Here is a 24,559-nt window from a genome sequence, read left to right on the forward strand (position 1 = left end):
CAAGCCTGGCCACCGGAAGTCAAACCAGAAGCAGAGGACACTACCATTCCAGAGTCGGTCATGGTCTTCCTGTGCTATCTACTTACAGGTTCCAATGACCCTGATCATGCATCTCAAAGAGTCCAGCGGCTTCTGTGTTCACTCGGCTATGACATGGTATATGCTGTAACACGTGGACTGATAAAGCCCCCGAAGCACATCGTTCTGCCATTCGCTATCAAGTCACTGACCGGGAATGTAGAGTTGATACACATCCTCAACCGACTCGGCCATAGTGTGTCCTATTCTCAGATGGAAGAGATCGACACTGCTCTGTGTCTCCAAAAGCTCTCGCTATCAGGGAGTGATGTTGCCCTCCCAGGTAACATCCATCCTGGCATATTCACAACCTTAGCCTGGGATAATATCGACCGTCTGGAAGAGACCACCAGTGGAGAAGGAACATCTCACAGAGTGAATGGGATTGCCGTACAAGCAAAGCCAATCACCCCAGTGTCCACCAGAACCATGCTGACTGTAGGAAAAACAAAGCAGAGAAGTATTGATGCACCACCACCAATGCTACCAGCATACAACGCTGGACAACGAGTGGGACCACCACAGAGCAAAAGTGCAGATGCTGACACTGCAGCTGAGACTCAGCTCGCCAAAGAGAAGAATCTTGTCTGGGTCATGGCACGCATGTCGCAACAAGAAGAGCAATCAATCAGCAGCTGGACAGGCTTCAACATCCGGACTCGAGATGACGTGACAGTCATTCCAGACAATGTAGGCTACCTGCCTACCATTAATGCTCAAGCGACACAAATGTCGACTGTCAATGAAGTGCTAAACCAGTCACTGAACATCATGCACTCCTTGGACCTGACAAAGATTGTCTGTGTCTTTGACCAGGCACTGTATGCAAAGGCTGTGGAGATTATATGGAAACACCCTGACAAGTTCCAAAACACCATTATCACCAGGCTCGGAGTATTCCACACCATCTGCACACTGATGGGAATAATAGGGAAGCGATTTCAAGATGCTGGATTGCGAGATCTCTGCATCGAGTCTGGTGTGATCGCAGAAGGTTCCATTAATGGTGTCATGGATGGCCGCAAGTACAACAGGGCAGTCCACCTACACAAGAATGTCTATGAGGCACTCACTCGACTGGCCTGGAAGGGTTTCCTCTCGTGGCTGGAAGCCACTCACGCCAACGATGTGGTCCACATGGATGAGACACTGAGGATCATTGACAGCCTCTGCAAAGATATCTCACAGGCATCCCTGAAGCAGGTCCTCGGTGACCGCTCATGCGCACGCATCATGGAACTGTTTGGAATATACCTCGAGTTCCTCAGAGGTGGAAACGGCAGCCTCTCAGCATTCTGGATGTCGTATCTGGACATTGTCGAGATCTTGCTGGGTCTCATTCGAGCATCAAGAGAGGGAGACTGGGTGCTACACCTGGCATCAATTCGTGCAATGATCCCATGGTGCTTCGCATATGACAGGCTGAATTATGCATGCTACCTCCCATACTACTATGCCCAGATGTCCCAGCTGCCCACCACACACCCAGACGTGTATGCTGAGTTCATGCGAGGGGGATTCTCAGTTCAACTCGGTCCCAACAACCCCTTCGGAAGAATCCCTGTCGACCAAACGACCGAAGAGACAGTTAACAAAGACACCCAGACGGCAGGAGGGACAAAGGGGTTCAGCTTGAAACCAGGGGCTGTGAGCAAGTACTACCTGACAGCTGAGTACAGGACCATGTATCTGAGAGCACTGAGGGACATGATAGGTCAGGGCAGTTCCAAACTGTCTCATCCAGATATACATGCTCCAAGGATCAGGAAAGACGAAACTGCTGTCAAGTCCCTCATAGATCTCATGGAAAACAACTGGCTGAATCCAATGTTCCCTGACAACACTGACCTGATTGGTCTGTCCACTGGCACCATGGCTCCACCCGACGTGGCCAGGGACCTTCTGAAGGCGCTTGAAATAGGAGAAGAAGCGTACCAGACATTCAAGAAGACAAGGTTAGATGAGGATCAACCATCTGTCAAATTCCACGACAAGATGTCCAAGCAAAGCCTGAAGACATTCGCCAATGTCACCACAAAGACATCCCGTGGAAAGAAAGCACAAGATGTTGTTCTGAAGGCAGATCGAAAACTGTTCAGCCATATGATCCTTGTCGCTGAGAGCAGAAAGGTGAACATGAAGGATGTCCTGGCCCACCCACTAGGTCCGTTACCGTGGGCACTGGCAAATGCTGATGGATCCCTACGAAAGACGAACAAGGCCGCAGTTGCCAGGGAGCTTGAGAAGAATGTATCTCCTGCAGACACTATCCCAACACCTTCGACGTGCATCATTGATGGGATGAGTCTGGTGCAAAAGATTAATGGAAACAACAAAACCTTTGCACAGCTAGCAGAGGTGGCCTTGTCTAGGGTCCTGCATGAGTGTGGACAGAGTCAGAGGGTTGACGTGGTATTTGATGTTTACCGCCAGCCTTCGATCAAAGATGCTGAAAGGCTCAACCGTGGTGCAAGCACAGCCCTTCAGTACAAGAGCCTTGCAGGGGGGCACAACATCCAGCAATGGAGAAAGTTCCTGTGTAGCGCCTGCAACAAGACCAGCCTCATCAAGTTCCTGGTGGAGCAGTGGAAACTCCCAAGGTTCCAAGAGATGCTGCATGACGAGGAACTGTATGTGACTTGTGAGGAAACATGCTACAAGATAACAGAAAATGAATGGGTGGAAGTGTCAGAGCTGCAGTCGACACAAGAAGAAGCGGATACCCGTCTGCTCCTGCATGCATTGCATGCTGCAAATGCTGGCTCAAAAGCAGTCGTAGTCACAGCTGAGGACACTGATGTCATGGTGCTCTGTGTAGCCTTCCAGAAGGAGATCCCCTGCCCCCTCTACCAGAAATGTGGCACACAGAACCGCACACGGTTTGTCGACATCAGCAAACTGGCAACCTCAATTGGAGACAGCATGTGTGACAGCCTGGTTGGGCTACACGCCTTTACAGGGTGTGACACTGTGAGCGCATTCGCTGGCCGTGGGAAGCTGATAGCACTGAAGCTGGTGAGGAACGACAGTAACTACCAGGAGACGTTTAGACAGCTTGGTCAGTCATGGGATGTCAACCCAGAACTATTTGAGAAGGTACAGCAGTTCATCTGTCGCATGTATAGTGCAGCTGCTAGGACTGGTGAGGTCAACGAACTGCGCTACCAGCTCTTCTGCGCAAAGAGGGGAGGAGTCGAGTCCAGCCAGTTGCCACCATGTAGAGACTGTCTCTTCATGCACGTCCTACGAGCCAACTACCAGGCAGCAATATGGAAGTGCTGTCTGCAGGCTCGCCCAGCGGTGCCAAACCCTACCGAGCATGGATGGACAGTGGATGAAGATGGCAAGCTCGCCATCCACTGGATGCGTTCACCACCAGCACCAGATGTGGTCTTGGAACTCTTAGCTTGCAAGTGTGTGCGTTCCTGCAAATTGCCAAAATGCACATGCCTGACCAATGGACTGTCATGCACAGACATGTGCAAGCTACAAACCTGCAGTAACCAGAAACAACAGGAAGATGAAGAATCCTTCGAACTCGGAGACTCCGATGAAGACGAGCAGTTCGATGACTGACTATGATATCGCTAGTTTGGTACATTGACATACTCAGTATTATTCTGAAGAGCACAGGACGTGCTTTCCCTGGAAACACCCTCAGAATACATGTAGACATGTAGACATTTTGATAATGTGTTGTGTCATTTCATCTTTATGTGAAGCACTACCTGACCATACCGGGTACATAGCCTACAGTCTGTTAGTTCTGTTAGTATGTGATTTCCAACCATTTTGTATAACATTTGAGTACTAGTACTGTTTATAGCTATTGTGGCATACATGTACTTGAGATGGGCTCAGCAGATGAGCTCAGTACAGCCTCTGGACTTTCTTTCCCTTGATTCAGAAAACCGTTTGATTAATATGTGTTGTGACCTTTTCATGTTGTGACATGTTTATGTGACAATTTCCATAACAATCACGTACGTGTATTATAGTAGCTGTTGTATTCCAAAATTACACTATGTGAAGATTGTATGTTTAAAATAAGACATAAAGTGATAATTTTGGGATCTACGTTGTCTCAGTACTTTCTGATTAATATGCCCAATTAGTCCATGGGCCCGTACCCAAAATTTCACACATGGACTAAATCAATCCGAACCGTCGAACGCCTTTTCACAGGGTGCGGGTATAAAATAGCTGATAACTACCACTAAGCTACCAGTCCAGAATTGCTATCACATCAGCATGTATCTCACATACATGCACCTTTCCAAAAATCATTACTAGAACTTGCCACCTCGGGTGGTACCAATTAGTGAAATTTCGGGTCCGGGCCCATGGACTAAAATGCCTAACCTTGATTTTCGCATCGCAAGCACATGGTAAATGTACAAACATCTATTGGCATCTCTTCAACTATCTATCTCTGGTCTCTCAGTCAAAGAACACTTGAAACACTCCTCGCTCGTCCCTCTGCTCATGCATCGATGCTACTTAGTGGCATTATCGCCTGTCACCTGCGCATGGTATTTAAGCAGTTTCCAAAAAATTTCTATTTTTATAAATGCCTTCCTTTTCACCAATTGCAAATGCTCGCTTTGTTGCGATTTATCTCGAATTCCCGATGTTACCGAAGCTTGCCTCGATGCACGTCTCGGGCCATGCATGCAAAAGGGTAAAGCAATAGTTACAACAGCAAAGGATCGTGGTGCATTTGCACATGGTAATATGGAATATCACCTTTTTATACTTCACTGATTCAATTGTGCATTTACACCCAGATGCACCAGAATGTTGTACAAGGGAGACCTGGAAGCCCTGAACGCCATGTCGGATCAGGAGCTCCGTGAGGTTTTCCAAGGAGCTCCTTTTTACGAATTCCTGCTGGAGCCGGGCATGAGCGTTTTGGAAGCCTGCCATCGGGTCAACGCTGTGCCGGAAGGTCGTCGAGGGTGAGAAACACCATTGTCTTTTTCGTATAACTGCCACAATTATTCCCATATTTTTGTAGGGTTGGGCTGGGGGAAGCTTGGCCCTAATCTTTCATGAATTGGCTGGCCAGGCCTGACATTCGACTAAGATTAGGACAGGAATTTATAATTGGCCCAGGGTGCTGGCAACAGCTTGCCGACTCTTCCCGAAGGACACCGTGGGATCTTTAATGTCCACCAACTAATGCCAGCAGACAGGGTGCCCAGTTTAACGTCCATCTGAGGGATGATGAATCACCTGTCTGTGAGAAACCTGGATGACGAGTTTATAGCTGGACTGAGATTCAAAACCAGGCAAGACAGCTTGGAGCTGAGTGCGTGTACCTCTACGTCTAGGTCATCCTGCCAGTACCAAAACAACATTATCTGTTCATGGAAAAAAGATTTTAAAAGGTTTAAATGAAGCAGTTTCCTGGAGCTTCAGAAGGTTATTTAAGTGGCAATATGAAATGTTCTAAAAATAGTTTTAATTTTTTCTTTACCCGAACAGCTAACCATGGGCTGTGAAGATAGCCATGAGATCTGTGCACTCACCTTTGAGCTGTCCAGCCTGGGTTTGAATCTCGATCCTTTCGTTTTAGCTCATTGAAGGAGTCCTGCATTAGGGTCCACATGAATTGGTATATTTAGGATTCTCACAAAGTACATTAAATCAGATGCTTAACCCTTAAATAACTGAGCTTTTTCAGAGGCTCAGACTGGGGGGTGAGGGGGCATAATGCCCCCCCCCCCCAAAGATCTCTGCTATATAATGTTTGATCACTACCAAATTTGGCATGCGCATCGTGCTATATATAACAAATTTGGTATAAAAATATGCGCAAGACTCGAAAGAAAAAAGAGAAAAAAAAAGTCATGAAACGACGTGGTGTAATGTGTAATGTAATGGTTGCGAAGAAATTGCAAAATTAATGGAGGGGGTCGTCGTTTTGTAATGAATACCAATTTCACATAAAGGGGACATCAAACATACCCTATAATTAATTGGGGGCCATGGGGTGAAAATCAGTTTTCATTGGCTGTTTTATAGCATGTTTTTGTCGAGATTTAAAATTGGCTGTTGTGGTTGCCCTTCTTACCACATGCGACAAGCAAAGCACCTGGGAACTTGAATGTGTTTATAATGTAAGCTGCTGAACCAATCACTGACCACACTGAGATAGCAAGCAGCATAATGTGGTCAAGAGGTATCCAAGAAGACCAGATCGATTACTTGCCAGGGTTCCGGCAGTAACTTGTCTACGCTTCACAAAAAAAAAAGAAAAAAAAAAGATTTTTAACATCCATCATCATCCCCAGTGTTGACAGGGGTTCTTTAACTCAGCGTCCATCCGATGGATGGTGCACATTGATGCCTCACCTACATCCAAAACACCAGGATGCAAGTTTTTAGATACAAGGGGGAATCAAGGTTCTCCCTCTTCCTCCCAAGAAAACCATAAAGTCTTGTGCCAGCAAAGCTCAGTATTGTTCGTCACACACTTCCTTTCCTGATGTCATTTTTGAAAAAGGAAAAGCAGACTCCCAATACTATGAATGCATCTTTTGCAAATGCCCCCACATTGCCGAATGTTTAGTACATAATAGACTCCTGACACTCGTCTACACATTGGGCTGCAGAAAAAGCAATCATAACCCATACAAGTGCATTATACAGTCACGTGAAAAAGTAAGTACACCCCATGTAAAGTTTTGACTTTTTCAACATACAGCTATTTGATCTTCATTTCAACAATATTGACAGATAAAGGTGATACAATATAACAAATATCATGAAACATTTACATTTTGTAGTCCATTGTATAATTTAAATAAACATAAATGCAAATTTTGCATGTGGAAAAAGTAAGTACACCCCCACATTTATCACTACTTCAAATACCTAAAATTAGAATCAGGTGCACCAGCTCAGGTGCAAATGATTAGAACATCGTTAGAGAGGATCTTGGAGGAACCTGTCTTATTTAAACTTCAGACATTTAGTTTGGTTTGCTCTTTGTTGTTGAAGTGTGCGGCGTCACCATGCCGAGATCAAAAGAGCTCTCTGAGGCCTTCAGAAAGAAGGTTATAGATGCCTACGAGCCTGGGAAGGGATTTAAAAAGATCTCCAAACAATTTGAAATCAATCATTCGACTGTCCGGAAGATCATCTACAAGTGGAGAAGATTCCAAACAAGCGTTACGTCTTGGTCCCCCGTCGTTGAAGTGATGCGAGTTGACAAAGTGGAAGACGCAAGGCGGCCATCTTGGATTTTGACGTGGCAACTCAATTTTCAATAGTGTTCTCCCTTATGCATAGATACACCCACACACCAGATTAGAAGTTAGTAGTTAGTTTATTTTTCAAGATATTTCGCTCACAAGGTTCAGATATATATATGGTGGCGGCCATCTTGGATTTTGACGTGGCGACCCAATTTTCAACAGTGTTATTCCTTATGCCTGGATACACCCACACACCAAATTAGAATTCGGTCCTTCGCTTACGCACGCATGCACGGGAAAACCATCGTCCCCCTTTCGCTCCGCGGTGTGACAGGGGACAACAACTACCAACTTGTTCAGGCGGCCAGGTGGCCCCAGTAAGTTCAGCCCGAGAGCAGATCGCAAGATGCTGAAAGAAGTCTCTAAGAACCCCAGAGTCATCACGAGACTTACAGGTAGCTCTTGCCACTGTTGATGTCAAAGTGCATGAGTCTACCATGAGAAAGAGGCTGCACAAATTTGATCTACATGGGAGGTGTGCCAGGATGAAACCTTTGCTGTCCAGAAAGAACATCAGGGCAAGACTAAAGTTTGCCAATGAACACCAAGGCAAAGACCAGCACTTCTGGAACAATGCGCTCTGGCCAGATGAGTCAAAGGTAGAGCTATTTGGCCACAGTACCAAAATACATGTTTGGTGAAAACCAAAGACAGCATTTGACCACAAGAACCTGATACCAACTGAAAAGCATGGTGGTGGAAATATTATGGTTTGGGGCAGCATAGAATCCACTATGAATTCTTCATTGTACCAGAGGGTGCTTGAGGATAATATGAGGCCATCTGTCGGAAAGTTGAAGCTCAACCGAAGGTGGACCTTGCAACATGACAATGACCCTAAACATACCAGTAAATGCACCAAGGAATGGCTGAAAAGAAAGAAATGGAGGGTTCTGGAATGGCCAAGTCAAAGCCCGGATCTAAATCCCATCGAGATGTTGTGGGGGGATTTGAAACGAGCTGTGCATGCAAGAAACCCCTCAACCATTGCACAGCTGAAAGAATTCTGCATGGAGGAGTGGGGAAAAATTTCTCCCAGTCGATTTCAGAGACTGGTAGACAGTTATAAGAAACGCCTACTTGAGGTTTCTGCCAAAGGGGGAAATACCACCTATTAGAGCCAAGGGTGTACTTACTTTTTCCACATGCGAAATTTGCATTTATGTTTATTTAAATTATACAATTGACGACAAAATGTAAATGTTTCATGATTTGATATTTGTTATATTATATCACCTTTATCTATCAATATTGTTGAAATGAAGATCAAAACTACAACAATGTTGAAAAAGTCAAAACTTTACATGGGATGTACTTACTTTTTCACGTGACTGTATATCTCCATATTGGGCCACATCTTAATTACCTGCCTTTTATGGATACAGCATTTCAGCATTTTTCCTCTGACTAATAGGTGTACCTGCACAGGCCCCACCACCACACAAAATCTGATCTACAAACTGCATTAATTAATTTTCAGGAAGTTGGAAGCTGTTGTTTACAGTCTGCTTATCATATGTGCATTCATTTGAAATCAACATTTTTTTTTAATGTCTTTTTGTGTTTGAACCCATCACATCACAACAGATTTGAATTAATAACAGCAGGTGCTGTTTCCATCAACCACGAAAGGCAAAACAACCCGTCGCAGCTGCTGATCCGAGGGAGGCACGTGCTACAAAACGGCGTAACATTGCTTCGTGTTGGAAAGAAAAACTACTACATAATCAAATGGCTGAGCCTGTAAGTGCAATATTTGAAGAGTGACGGACTAACCTGGATTGAAGACAGCATGGAGGTACACTGCATTCATCGAGAATGGAGCCTGCTTACTTCAGGCAGAAAGACTCAAGCGAACGGATGCTCTGAAACCTAAAGTTTTCCATGTTCAAGGAAAATGGCACCGGGCCTTCAAATGTTGCATATGCGGAAAGAGGTCAGGGTATAAAAGTCGCGATTCATGCGAGCAGGTTGTATAAAAAGTTAACTATTCGTGGAACCTAACGTTCCAAAAGCAGTGACTCGCACAATGTTACCACACTCACTTGTACTTCACCATGCCAGTTATCAAAAAAGGAGTGTGAGTGACACCCAACACCCGAAATCCCATTTCATACAAATACCTTCCAGAACTTCACACCAACTTTAAACATCAAGGGGCACAACAGTGTAGATACGCACACGTAATCCATAGTTTGAGTAACCAGACGAAACTTGAAATGGCAACTTTGTAAAGGTAAGCTGTACTTACAAAGAAATACATTTTGTACATCAGTGTGGCAGAATTATGAATGAATGAATACATTGTTAATAAATTATATCAATTGAAGTTTGGTGGTTTGTTGTCATCAATTACCACTTCACAGTTTACCAGGCACACACTACCTAATTGACGAAAGTTCATTGCAAAGCATATGTAAGAGTACAGTATTGCGTTAATGTGAAAGCAAGCATAATTTATATTAAACGTTGTCAAAAATAAAAAGCCAATTGTTCCACAAGACCGACAAGATAAATGAAGTCATTCACTGCTACCCACATGGACCTTATGGTCTCTCCCATTTCTATACCTGTTACCTTAACCCACTTCATCTGCAACTCATGTGTTCACACTTTTTTTTTATCACATTTGCTTTGGCTCGTTCTCCCGCTTATCTATGACCCTCGACACCAACATAATTATAGGGATAGTCCAGCTTTTTAACTTCAACAGCCACAATTATTTCCACATTCATGTGTTGGCCATGGGAAACTTGGTTGGTCTGACCAAGCCTGACATTTGGAATTTGTTCATGGGCACCATAGGATCTTTAACATCCAATTAAATCCAGCAGATGGGGCACTCAGATGAGGATCCATCCAAGGGACACATACATTGACAAATCACCATGCCTGTGAAACACCAGGATGGCAGTTTATAGCTGGACGAAGTTCAAACTCACGCTAAACAGCTTATACCAGACGATGTGTACCTCCGCCATCCTAAAAGTCCAGCCTTTAAACATAGTCACGTGAAAAAGTAAGTACACCCCATGTAAAGTTTTGACTTTTTCAACACAGCTATTTGATCTTAATTTCAACAATATTGATAGATAAAGGTGATATAATATAACAAATATCATGAAACATTTACATTTTGTAGTCCATTGTATAATTTAAATAAACATAAATGCAAATTTCACATGTGGAAAAAGTAAGTACACCCTTCGCTCGAATAGGTGGTATTGCCCCCTTTGGCAGAAACAACCTCAAGTAGGCGTTTCTTATATCTGTCTACCAGTCTCTGACATCGACTTGGAGAAATTTTTGCCCACTCCTCCATGCAGAATTCTTTCAGCTGTGCGATGTTTGAGGGGTTTCTTGCATGCACAGCTCATTTCAAATCCCCCCACATCATCTCGATAGGATTTAGATCCGGGCTTTGACTTGGCCATTCCAGAACCCTCCATTTCTTTCTTTTCAGCCATTCCTTGGTGGATTTACTGGTATGTTTAGGGTCATTGTCATGTTGCAAGGTCCACCCTCGGTTGAGCTTCAGCTTTCCGACAGATGGCCTCACATTATCCTCAAGCACCTTCTGGTACAATGAAGAATTCATAGTGGATTCTATGATGGTCAGCTGCCCAGGCCCTGATGCAGCAAAGCTGCCCCAAACCATAATATTTCCACCACCATGCTTTACAGTTGGTATCAGGTTCTTGTGGTCAAATGCTGTCTTTGGTTTTTGCCAAACATGTCTTATGGTACTGTGGCCAAATAGCTCTACCGTTGACTCATCTGTCCAGAGCACATTGTTCCAGAAGTGCTGGTCTTTGCCTAGGTGTTCATTGGCAAACTTTAGTCTTGCCCTGATGTTCTTTCTGGACAGCAAAGGTTTCCTCCTGGCACACCTCCCCATGTAGATCAAATTTATGCAGCCTTTCTAATCGTAGACTCGTGCACTTTGACATCAACAGCGGCAAGAGCTACCTGTAGGTCCCGTGATGACATTCTGGGGTTCTTAAGAGACTTCTTTCAGCATCTTGCAGTCTGCTCTCGGGCTGAACCTGCTGGGGCAGCCTGGCCTGAACAAGTTGTCAGTTGTTTGGAATCTTCTCCACTTGCAGATGATCTTCGAGACAGTCGAATGATTGATTTCAAATTGTTTGGAGATCTTTTTAAATCCCTTCCCAGACTCGTCGGCATCTACAACCTTCTTTCTGAAGGCTCTTTTGATCTCGGCATGGTGACGCCACACACTTCAACAACAAAGAGCAAACCAAACTAAGTGTCTGAGGTTTAAATAAGACAGGTTCGTCCAAGATCCTCTCCAACGATGTTCTAATCATTTGCACCTGAGCTGGTGCACCTGATTCTAATTTTAGGTATTTGAAGTAGTGATAAATGTAGGCATTGTAGGGGTGTACTTACTTTTTCCACATGCAAAATTTGCATTTATGTTTATTTAAATTATACAATGGACTACAAAACGTAAATGTTTCATGATATTTGTTATATTTTATCACCTTAACCTATCAATATTGTTGAAATGAAGATCAAATAGCTGTATGTTGAAAAAGTCAAAACTTTACATGGGGTGTACTTACTTTTTCATGTGACTGTATATCTAACTAGAGCAATGCGACTGTCGCCAATATGCCTCCGCTTCGTCCCACAATGGGTAGATGCTATCGTCCAGTCCCAAAAATGAACAAGTTTGATTTAAATCCCTTCAGCTGTTTCAAAGTATCACATTTTCACCAGCCATGACAGGTTTCACATCGATCAGTGATGCGGTTTCAGAGAAGGGATTTTAAAAAATATTTGCTTTCAAGCTAATATGGCTGCCACACATGATATATGACCTTTAAAAATGTCCACTCTGCATATGTATGGGTAGGGGTTCACGTTTGGGAAATTTCGTGTTGACCGGATAAAGTTCGTTTTTCTATCCAAGATGGCTGCCAAATCACATGACATATGACATCATTTTCAAACTATATGCAACAATGGTGTTAAATGATATTTGTAAAATTTTGCATCAATAGAGTAAGCAGTTCCAGAGATATAATTATTTAAGCTTTTCTTTCATTCAAATATGGCTGCCACACCATGTGACCAATGATGTTTTCGTAATCATCTTTTAATCTCCATGCCGAGTCAATGACGCACAAGGTTTCAATTCGATCAATTTGGTGGTTTGGGAGAAGGTTTTTTTAAGGTTTCAGGTTGTATCCAATATGGCTGCTAAACCATGTGACCTACGGTCATAAATTTCATATTTCAATACAAATGGGTCATTGATCATGTGCATGCAATTTCAGATTTTTAGGATAAGGACTTTGATGTAAATATTTTTTGCTTGTATACCACTTCACCTATATCATGCTTTTGTTCCCCACTGGGAGTACTTGAGAATGTGCCAAGTTTCAAATTTTTCCATTCAGCGGTTTGTGAGAAACAATTTTTTAATTGCTTGCGCTTAATCCAAGATTGTTACCATAACACATGACCTATGACGTCATAATCATAAAAACATTCTGCATGGGTTTCACTCTTACCCTGAAAGTTTTGTCTCAATCGGACATGTGGTTGCCGAGAAAAACAAGGTTTAGCCCATACGGCCGGACAACCCGAAAACATAATTCCTCCGGCCACCTTCAGGGGCTGAGGCATAAAAATAAGGTGACGTTACATTTGATAAGCTTCAATTAGGACGAACACTTTTGCCTTCATTTTGGCTAAGATTAGCAGAGGAAGGACAAGTTACATTGAAATTTACAAAGTACAAATTGTTATAATAAATGGCTCCTGTTTTAAACTTTCTTTGAAGGACAAGAACAAAAGACAAGGGGGCGAGTTTACTTCCGCCACTGAAATAGCACATTTTTGGTTCAGAGGAAAAACTTTACTTCCCTCGGTAAATTGAATGTACAGTCAATGCACGAGTCAGATGTTGGAGATTGGGAGAAGATAACAGCTTCCAAGGCCCACAACCTGTTGAACCAGCAGCTGTCCCTCTCAACATAAGCACCAACTGGAATCTAAAATTCGGAGTTTGTTACATGAGCACATCATTTGTAGAAATACAAATGGTTAATCAAAATTTACCCGAGGCTGCTGTGACGTGCAGCAGGAAGAGCGAGACGCTGTTCGGTGCACAAGTGTTTGAATTGAACAAACAAGTAATGAAAGTTATTTTTCTGATTTGGTAGCAACTTGTGAATGGAAGCAAAAATAAAATGACAAAACATCCTTCATTCGATGCTAAACTGCATATTGACCCAAACTGGCTCGTGTCAGAATCTATCAGCAGACAAAGGCAACGCACCGCCACATACAAATATGCATAATCACCATAACACAGTTTAGGGAATATTTACATGCATGTCATGACTCCACCAAAAACTAACCATCGCCCATTCCTTCGGTCACTGCATCACACATCTAATTTACACGGCTGAAATGTTCGCGCGAGATCGAAGTCCAATGAGAATCCTGTTGGCGAGTGCAGGCACAGAGGTCAAAGGGTGAGACCGCAGAGGAAAGTCGTGATGAAATGGCAGATTAAATAAATGAGCCACGAGTTTTGGGCAGGAGCAAGACCACCGGAGAGCTGAAGATGAGGAACATTTTCTGTATTGCTAAAGTTCAAGCAGATGATTTTTTTTTTTTTCCATATTTTCTACAAATGAAGTGCAAGAAGTATGGTGGATCGGGTAGTTTATGCCCATTGGACAGGAAAATCCATCACCAGAGATGTGTCTCGCGTATCTCGGAGATTATCTGACTTGCCTTTTGCAAAGCCTGCAGAAGGAAATAAGGGTGCAAGGGCAAGGCATGGGGCATTAAATATGAAACAAAAAAAAACAACTGACATCAGAGTCCAACTGTTTTGATGTGGAAACCGATCTGAACGCGTACGTACCTGCATCATATCCGTCGCTTCTTTGCGTCGTATAGCCATGTCCTCAGACTCGGTGAGGAGCTCATCCAGCAGTTGTTGGCGGTACAGCTGACCCACAAGCTCACTCTGTAACGTATCCTTGACGTGATTTACCAGAAAGTGCATCACAGACTTCGGCACGCTGTGAAAGGGCACGCTGCGATAAACGATCGTATAACCGCAACCTCACCTCAATTAAACCATATCAATAACCTTTGTCTGCATCCTGGAAGTCAGCAATTTGCTCAATACAATGCCATCCTCATTCAAAGTTATGTTGTCATCCTCACCCCCACCCCTTCCCCCCTTCTACCTATCCTGGATGTTCTTGCGCACAATGAGGAAATACGATTTGATGAGACGCTCAATAATCTCACAATCTCTCTGCTCACGTGCCGTCAGCTTCCGGGACACAGGAACAGGCTGAGTTCAAGGGTCAGGGGGATCACAAGTCTGAGAGACAGGTAACCGTTATGCTTGAGCTCCCATGGCTTGTGGAGTTTGCCAAGGCAAAACGAAAAGGCAAAGAGCTCACCACATCTAAAAGGTTGACAGCAGAAACCTTTTGTGGACTGTAGGTTGCACCCGGCAAACGTGCTCGATCCTCTATTCCCGTCAAGCCATCTTGCAGCTGTTCCTTTTTACGCCATGTCCCCATTCCTCCAATGCCATCTACCATGCCGTCCGGCCCGCTCTGAAGAGAGAAGACATTGGTGGTAACTGAAAAGGGAAGCAGCACCATTATTTAATTCCAGCTTTGTATGGTGCATGGAACACGGCTCGCCGTGAAGAAATAAAATACCAACCCAAAAATACGGGACCAAACAAATGTTACTTTTGACTGTGTAGAACACCAGAGTTCTTAATCCACGGGCATTATTAATCATCTGTAGAGCAGGTGGTTTTTACTATTCCATGAGCAAGGCAGACGACAATAAAGAAAACCTATGGGCAGTAAAAGGCAGAACTACAATCAGGAACTGGAGCAATGTGACTGTCGCCAATATGCCTCCACATAGTCCCTGCCCGTGACAACAAGTAGATGCCCTCGTTCACTGTCCTAAAAATAAACAAGTTTGATTTAAATCCCTTCAGCTGTTTTCAAGTATCACATTTTTACCAGACACGACAGATTTAATATCGACTGGTGAAGAGGTTTCGGAGAATGGATTTTTTTAAATATCAATCTCAAAAAATATCAAAAAGCAGTAATAGTGTTAGATCACATTTGCAAAGTTTTGCATCAATAGAGCAAGAAGTTTTAAAGATGACATTATTGAATATTTTCCTTCAATCCAATATGGCTGCCACACCATGTGACCGATGACGTTTTCATGATCACCTTTTAATTGCAATGCCTAATCAATAACAAACGTAAAGTTTTGAGTCGATCACTTTGGTGGTTTGGGAGATGTTTTTTTGATGGTTTTAGGTTAAATCGAATATGGCTGCCAAACCATGTGATCCATGGTCATAAATTTTATATTTCAATACAAATGGGTCATTGATCATGTGCATGCAATTTTCGATTTTTAGGACAAGGCATTCAATAAAAAATATTTAGGGCTGGTATCCCACTTCACAGATGACATCATTATCATGCTTTTGTTCCCCATTGAGTACCCCATTGAATTTTTCCAATCACTAGTTTCCGAGAAATATAGGAGGGCCAAACAATAAGTAACCTTACAGTCGTGGCCAAAAATATTGGCAGCCTTGCACTTTTTTCAAATATTGCAGCATTTGTTCCAGAAAATTGTTGAAATAAAAAATATATTTTGGTATCCACATACAGTGCATTCAGAAAGTATTCAGACCCCTTCACTTTTTTCATATTTTGTTTTGTTGCAGCCTTATGCTGAAATCGTTTACATTCATTTTTTCCCTCATCAATCTACACTCAATACCCCATAATGACAAAGAGAAAACAGGATTTTAGAATGTTTTGCAAATTTATTAAAAAGAAAAAACTGAAATATCACATTGACATAAGTATTCATACCCTTTGCTTTGACACGTGAAATTTAGCTCAGGTGCCTCCCATTTCTCTTGATCATCTTTGAGATGTTTCTACACCTTGATTGGAGTCCACCTGTGGTAAATTCAATTGAATGGACATGATTTGGAAAGGCGCACACCTGTCTATATAAGGTCTCACAGCTGACAATGCATATCAGAGCAAAAACCAAGCCATGAGGTCGAAGGAACTGCCTGCAAAGCTCAGAGACAGGATTGTGTCGAGGCACAGATCTGGGGAAGCTTTACAAAAAAAATTCTGCTGCATTGAAGGTTCCCAAGAGCACAGTGGCCTCCATAATTCTTAAATGGAAGAAGTTTGGAACAACCAGGACTCTTCCGAGAGCTGGCCGCCCGGCCAAACTGAGCAATCGTGGGAGAAGGGCCTTGGTAATAGAGGTGACCAAGAACCCGATGGTCACTGGCTGAGCTCCAGAGATCCTGTGTGGACATGGGAGAAACTTCCAGAAGGACAACCATCACTGCAACACTCCACCGATCTGGGCTATATGGCAGAGAGGTGCATTGCCTCTCCCCTACTGTGCACCAGTTTGGAGGTGAAGTTGCGGTCGGGCATGATAATAAACCATAATCTGCCCTTACGACCTTGAACGTCATGCGCATGTGCATATAAAACGCAATGTTATTCTTTATTTGCAAAATACTATGGATACGTACAGCTGATTAAAGAAAATTGTAACGTTTTTCATGAAATTAATCTTACACAAAACACAAAATGATTTAAAAAACAAAAAACCCACCTTTAGAGGCCATTTTTCCCCGCAAAGCGGGGGTTGGCCTTTTTCGGGCACCGTGGTTGTTGTTGTTTTTGTTGGTCCCCTTTTTGAAGCAATGTTTTACGGCCGGATGCCCTTCCTGCCGCCAAACCTTTTTGTCGCCTTTTACGACAAACAGGGAATTACCAGTGAACTGGTACTCAATTAGCCGACCTCGGAAGGATGACAGGCTGAGTCAACCCCCCTGGCGTTAATTCAGCGATCGACCGGGATTCGAACCCAGGATCCTAGGATCCTAAGCTGGTACCCTAGCCGCTAGCCCAAAACCAGCCCAACACCAGGCACCAGGCTTAGCCCAAACACAAAACACAAAATGATAATTATACGCAAATCCTTAAGAAGATTCACACAGCCAGAAAATAATCAAATTTGAGCTGCTGGAGGGGGTGGCATGTATATATCCTCCTCCAAAGTAAAATAATCGTTTTAGAGAGCTTTCTTCCCCTTCCAGAGTAAAATTAACCATTTTCAAGGATATACTGGAACAATCAAAAGTGGATTTTGGACACAAGCACAACGTGAGCACACTTACAATTTCAAGGCCTTTAGTTTCTCATCTAAATGTAATGACATATTGCATACAATTTTTAACACTTTCCCTGGCCAGACCTTCCAAGGCCATTTACTCTTATTGACATTTCTATAACGACTCATGGTTTAAAAATAAAAATCAATTTAACACTTCACATAGTTCACACCTGACGAGATGTGGATCTCCATCATCCCGAGAAATCCATTCATTATAAGGTGACATTTCAAAACACGAATCGTTAAAGTTGCCCTGCCCTTCGGGCCTATGCTGCTGTGCATAAAATTATATAAACAGCTGCGAATTCAAAGATGGGAAAATGAAAACAGACCGGATTTACAGCACAGCTATTCTGATTTCAGGCAGGCAAGACGAGGCAATTTACAGCTCATATACAGACTTGGCATTTAATATGGATTATTTTTTTTGTGGGGGTGAACTTACTTTTCAAGATGTCTGAGAACCAAAAGTTCATTGGAATTATGTTGAAACTATTCTAGATTTTGTTGATGTGACCTTTAAAAGAAACAAAAACCACATTTGACATTTTGAAACAAATAAATTGATCCTTGAAAGTGATGTAAACTGATATCGAACTCAATTCATGGACAGTACTGTGCTAAACTTCTGTACGTTTTCCAGAAGTATCTCTTTATTTTGCACATTAGCCAAATTTTTTTTAACAAAAACAAAAGTTAAATTACGACTGGGATAACGGACAGTAAAATTACAGTTCAGTACTTCGTGTAACCCCCACGAGCATTCAGGAGAGCACGTACACATTGAGGCATACAGTTCACGAGATTTGCCAAGGTTTGGACAGGAATCGCTTGCCATGCAGTGACAATACAACAACAACAACAACATGCATTTTAAGGCCATTTTCCCTGCTAGAGCGGGGGTTAGCCTTGCGGTCCCCATGACAATCTTCTCCATTTTGCCCTATTTTCTGCATCTCTCCTTGTTAACCCCCTTGCCCGTATTTCTTCTTCCACAATCTTTAGCCAAGTCTTTCTCGGTCTTCCCCGTCCTCTACTTCCTTCTACATTAATTTCCATCACTCTTCTCAACCAGTCACTTTCATCCTTCCTCAACACATGACCAAACCATCTCAACCTGTTCCTCTTCACAGCATCAATCACAGGCAATATTCCCATCACCTTTCGCAATTCATCATTTGTCTTCCTCTCTCTCAACGATACTCCGCACATCCATCGAACCATTCGCATTTCCACCCTTTCCAGCCTTCGTTGCTGCTCTACGTTCATTACCCATGTCTCGCTCCCATAAATCATAACACTTCTCACACATGCAGCATACACCTTTCCCTTCAGCTTCAGCGACACACTCATCAGCACGCCACTCAGTTCCCGAAACTTCTTCCATGCACATCGCACTCGAGCAACCGTTGCCGAGTCTGATCCACCTTCTCCATTCAGCATGTCTCCGAGGTAGCAAAATGTTTTCACACCTTCCAGCTTCACGCCGTCTCCAAGATCCAACTCAACATTTCCTCCATCTGCAGCTCCCTCTGTGCACACCTTACATTTGAATGTAGCTGCCACACTGGTAAATGACCCTCTCAGACCACTACATTTTTGATGAACCCACTCAGCGCACATTGTACATTGAATGGAGTTCACTCCGACACCCTTCCTGCACACAGCACACGGCCACTTCCCAGTTCTTTCCACCTCACCACATGCTTTACCACTTGCCATCACCTTTGTCTTTCCGATATTCACCTTCAGACCTTTTGTCTCCATACATTCCTTCCACTTGTTCATCTTTTCCTTCAGTCCATCCATACTTTCCGCAATCAACACCAGATCATCTGCATACAACAACTCCCACGGTAAACCCTCCTTTACGTTCTGAGCCAGCACCTCCATCACAGCTACAAATAGTAGTGGACTAAGTACTGACCCCTGATGCACTCCCACCTTCACCTCAAACTCACCACTGTTCCAATCCTTCGTCCTTACAGCTGTGCGCGCTCTTTTGTACATTGCCATCACTACTCTGATCAACCATTACTCCACTCCTAACTTCCTCAATGCCCATGTCAATACTTTGCGTGGAACCCTATCGAATGCTTTCTCCAGATCAACAAACCCAAAAAACAACTTCTTCCTCTTCTCCATGTACTTCTCCTGCAACTGCCTCACAATGAAAAGCGCATCTGTCGTTCCTCTTCCTGGCATAAATCCAAACTGCATTTCGTCGATCTTCACTTTCTTCCTTATCCTCCTCTCCAACACCCTTTCCAATACCTTCATTCCATGCTCCAATAACTTTATCGCTCGGTACGAGCCACACTCCAGAGGGTCACCTTTCCCCTTGTATAGAGGGACGAGGGTACTCAGATCCCAATCCACTGGAATGCGGCCTTCTTTCACCACCAGATTACAGATCTCTGTCATTCTCTTCACACCCCAACTTCCTGCTGCCTTCAACATATCTCGCACAACTCCCGTCGGCCCTCCCGCTTTTCCACTCTTCATTGCTTTTATCGCTTCCTCGACTTCCTTCTCAGTTATCTTCTCTGCCGGTCCTAAAACTGGGTTACTCTCTATGTTGCCATCCCATTCATTCTCTGTATTCAACAGCATTTCCATATATCTTTTCCATCTTCCTTTAATTCCATCTGGGTCGACAACGATTTGTCCCACTTCATCCTTCAAGCAACTCACCCCCATCACATCACACCTCTCTTTCGCTATGTGCTTTGCAATCCTGAATACTGCTTTCTGACCCTCTTCCGAATCCAAGCGTTCTCCGAACATTTTCCTCCATGCCTCCTGCGCCTTTGCTACCTCTTTCTTTGCAGCCTTCCTGGCTGCCTTATAACTTTCATGCTCTGCTGTTTCTGCTCCCGTACCCTTCGCCTTCTGCCACTCCTTGAACTTCTTCCTCTTCTCGTCAATCCTCTTTCCAACTTCATCATCCCACCACCATGTTTCCGAGTGGCTCGGTGGTCCTTTTGTCCATCCACATACTTCACCAACGGCTCCCAACAGACTAGCTTTCATTGACATCCAACCACTTTCAAGCTCAACCACATCATCCTCTACCCTACTCCGCCTCTCTTTTAATGCCTCCCTTACTGTCACCTCTTTCAACCTCCACACCTTCATACCTTCATTCTTGGTTGGTACTTCACCCGCCGAGCTCTCCTCGCACCTTTCACCCTTATGTCGCAGACAACCAAGTGGTGCTGTGAAACAGCCTCCTCCCCGGGATCACCTTTGTGTCCCGGAGGTGCCCCCTATCTCACCTACGCACCATCAGGTAGTCAACGGTTGTCGTCGACCCACCTGACGTGTATGTAACAAGCTTATTATCCTCTTTCTGGAACTGAGTATTACAAATCAACAAATCAGCTCCATCAGCAAACTCCAAAATCCTTTCACCTTCTCCATTTCTCACACCATATCTGTAACCCCCATGAACTCCCTCAAAACCATCCATACTCCTTCCCACATGTCCATTCAGGTCTCCTCCCACCACAACAACTTCCTCATCTTTCACGTTTTCCATCAGCTTCTCTATCGCACACCAGAACTTGTCCTTCTCTTCATTGCTTCGACCAACCTGCGGAGCATATCCCGAGATGACGTTCACCAAGAGCTTTCCAATCATCATTTTCACCATCATCAACCTATCACTCACTCTAGTCACACTCACCACACTGTCTACAAACTCCTCAGAAAACAGGACACCAACACCATTCACGCCCTCCGGGCACCCTTGCCACACAAACTTGTATTTCTGTCCCTGCCTACCCTTCACCATTCTCACACCACTTCCCTTCCATCTCGTCTCTTGCACACAACATATGTCCACTCTTCTACTGACCAATACTTCCACCACTTCTCCTGATCTCCCTGTCATTGTCCCTACATTCCATGTCCCAAACCTCAGAAACCGATCTCCACTTCGGGCTGCACCCTGCCCATATGTACTTGTAATTGTCATGGTTCTCTTTTTGAGGCAATGTTATTATGGCCGGATGCCCTTCCTGACGCCAACCCTCTTAGTCGTCTCTTACGAAAGGCAGGGATACGGTGTACCTATTCTGACCAGGGTACACACTGGGAAACATTTAAAACATGGAAATTTTGGGGGGAGGGGGGGGGAGGCGGCGTCAGCATCACGGCTGCGGTTTAAACATATTCCAACAATATCCAAACAGAACCATGAAAACCATGAAAAACAATCTGGGAAAAGTCTCCAAGCGAGAACGCGGATTTGAGAAAGGAGCAGAGGCGGAAGAAAAACGAGATACAGGGGGCGGGGCACAAGTCGAGACGAGGAGGAGAGCGTACAAGCACGTGTCCGGGAGGAGAGAAAGAATCGATATAGATTTTTTTTGTCTAGGGAGGTGAGGTGAGGGTGAGAAAATAAAATAAAAGAAACAAGCAATACAGCGAAGGAAAGAACCCAAATCGACAAAACACCGACGGGGGGAGGGAAGCCCCAAGTTACCAGGCCGCGCACGAGGTATGACCCAGAAAACGATTAACTACACACAAGTTTGTACGAATTACAAACTAATACCAACCAGAAACACACAATAACACGTACACAGCAAAATAACCAGTGGAAATTTGACAAAGACAAGAATGGGAAAACACTTAAACTTCGATTCCGTGGAGAGCTCGAAGTACGCTTCACTCGCCCGAGGAACCGGAAGATGTCATATTAGCCTGCCTGCCTATTAGCGGCAGTGACAATAGCCTGCTGCAATTCACGCACAGAGGTCGGCTGCTGGTCCAAGTGGTCGATTTGACGCGTTAATTCTGCCCACAAGTTCTCTATCGGATTCATATCCAGGGACATGGCAGGCCACTCCATATGCTCTACACCACGGTCAGCAAGAAAGTGTTGGATCATGCGAGCACGATGAGGCCGTGCATTGTCATCATGGAAGACAAAGTTTCCTCGAAAGGCTGCATGAGCAAATGGAAGCAATGTTTCTTCCAGAATGGCCCTGTACTTGAACTGGTTCAGGTTTCCATTCAGAACCACCAGGTCAGTTTTGCCCCCTACATGAAAAGCAGCCCAAACGGTCACCCCACCACCTCCAGCTTGGACTCTTGGCACTATACAATCTTCGTTGTGGGCTTCATGCACTTGTCTGCGCACTCAGACGCGGCCATCTTGACGATAGACCAGAAATCTAGACTCGTCACTGAAGATCACGTGATTCCAGTGTCCTGGCTGCCATTGACGGTGCTCTCTGGCCCACTGCAATCGGCGCTGGCGGTGTTGTCTGGTCAGGCGTGGCTTTCTCAGGGGATGCCTGGCACGATAGCCTGCTTGAACCAGTCGTTGGTTGACTAGCCTTCTGGATACAGGCACATTTGTCAGTTGCTGCCACTCAGCCCTAAGCCGATTAGCTGACTTGGTACGGCCATTGCGGACTAACCGGTGCAGCTGGCGATCATCCCTCCTTGTGGTTCTGCGGGGACGTCCTGGCCTCGGTATTGGAGTAGGGACACCCCTCTGAGCATTTCGTTTCAGGATCTTTGACACCTGACCTTGAGTGATGCCATACTGCTGAGCAATAGCACGCTGTTTCATGCCGTCATTTCGTAAAGCCATCACTCCATGACAAACAGCATTGTCGAGTTGACGGACCATCTCCAGAGCAAGCGGCAATAACTTTTGGAGACATGCAGCAGTTGTTTTCCACTAATACAGAACGCAACAACCCTTGTATACCCGACTGTGAAGCCAATCAAATGCACCTGTCCGTACATTTTGCCACGCCACCTGTGAAATAATCCTGTTGTTGACTTCTTGCTGCGACAGACAATCAGTGACATGGTTCTTTTAACAAATAAATCACCAAAGTGTAAAAGAAACTCACCAGAGTGATATACTGAGTTAAGAAAGTAAACCCAAGTCAAGAAAAAAAAAATATTCCATATTAAATGCCAAGTCTGTATTTTATGGTCGTTGTATTGGAAGCACACACACACACTTTGCCCAAATGATCAACTTGAGGAAGAAAAAAAATCCGATCTACTGACCATATTTTTGGTGGGCCACGTAACGAGAAGCGTTTAAAGATATTTTTTGGCCTGGAATTCCCAAACTTACTGTGCTCCTCAGTGCCTTATCTTTCTCCAGGGCATTTGTGGTGTCACTTGGTGCTGCAGGATGCAACCGTCCACGCCGCCTTTGGTCCTGCAGGAAAGAACCCTGAAAATATTAAGCAATTAAGGCGACATTACCCATTAAGGAATCAAATGCAAGAATCAGAAGCGGAAAAACTACCCTAAGAAAAGGACCACCATCCATCCTTGATCTTAAAGCTTCAATTTCCGAATCTCATCTTTATACACACCCCCATCTCACCTCCATGCTGTTGTTGATCTGTGACACAATTAGCGATGCATCAGCAAAATCCGGGTGCTTGGTGTTGATATAAGCAAGCTCTATCGCCACAAGGTTATGCACCTGGAAAAGGTGGGGGAGGGGGGGAGGTGGTGGGTGGGGGGAGGTGGTGGGTGGGGGGAGGCAGACTTTAAATAAAATATACCATTGGGGAGTGTGAGGAAACAGGAGGAAATTGAAAGTGAAGAGCAGTACTAAGAGTTAAATGAGAGGCAGGCCAAAATATTCCATCATGTACTACAGGCACCCCTAAACATTTTCCCCATTGTTCCCCCTCCTTCCCTCTAATGGGGCTACACCAACAAGCCTGAAATTATTCAAAACGCACCGAATGCCTCAAATATTTCAACTTGAATATAATGAATATGAATGATCGTTTTAAGGCCATTTTTCCCCGCTAGAGTGGGGGTTGGCCTTGCGGGCCCCATGACAATCATGGCTCCCTGTTTGAGGCAATGTTTTTATGGCCGGATGCCCTTCCTGACGCCAACCCTTGGTCACCTCTTGCGATGCGCAGGGATATGGTGTACCTATTCTAAATCGGGGT

General features: G+C 44.3%; 2 protein-coding genes across 10 annotated transcripts in view; one reads left to right on the forward strand and one right to left on the reverse strand.

Moving 5' to 3' along the window:
* The window catches only part of YARS2 (tyrosyl-tRNA synthetase 2), a 26,533-nt gene extending 16,864 nt beyond the window's left edge, over positions 1-9,669 (forward strand). The window contains exons 4-5 of the mRNA XM_068134373.2: positions 4,866-5,036; positions 8,928-9,669. Coding sequence (XP_067990474.1) covers positions 4,866-5,036; positions 8,928-9,087 — 331 coding nt within the window. The 3' untranslated portion in view covers positions 9,088-9,669. The remainder of the gene's footprint in view (positions 1-4,865; positions 5,037-8,927) is intronic.
* The window catches only part of DNM1L (dynamin 1 like), an 88,190-nt gene continuing 73,185 nt past the window's right edge, over positions 9,555-24,559 (reverse strand). For 5 of the 9 annotated variants that reach the window (XM_078767431.1, XM_078767426.1, XM_078767455.1 and 2 more), the window contains 6 exons: positions 23,974-24,075; positions 23,716-23,817; positions 14,801-14,959; positions 14,579-14,688; positions 14,248-14,407; positions 12,770-14,126 (listed from right to left, as the gene is read on the reverse strand). In XM_078767431.1, coding sequence (XP_078623557.1) covers positions 14,070-14,126; positions 14,248-14,407; positions 14,579-14,688; positions 14,801-14,959; positions 23,716-23,817; positions 23,974-24,075 — 690 coding nt within the window. In that variant the 3' untranslated portion in view covers positions 12,770-14,069. Of the gene's footprint in view, positions 14,127-14,247; positions 14,408-14,578; positions 14,689-14,800; positions 14,960-23,715; positions 23,818-23,973; positions 24,076-24,559 lie in introns of all 9 variants that reach the window. The other 4 variants (XM_078767441.1, XM_078767473.1, XM_078767437.1 and 1 more) reach the window with 2 other exon arrangements.

The sequence above is a fragment of the Myxine glutinosa genome, chromosome 1 (genome assembly GCF_964187855.1).
Source record: "Myxine glutinosa chromosome 1, kmMyxGlut1.1, whole genome shotgun sequence".
Taxonomy (NCBI): domain Eukaryota; kingdom Metazoa; phylum Chordata; class Myxini; order Myxiniformes; family Myxinidae; genus Myxine; species Myxine glutinosa.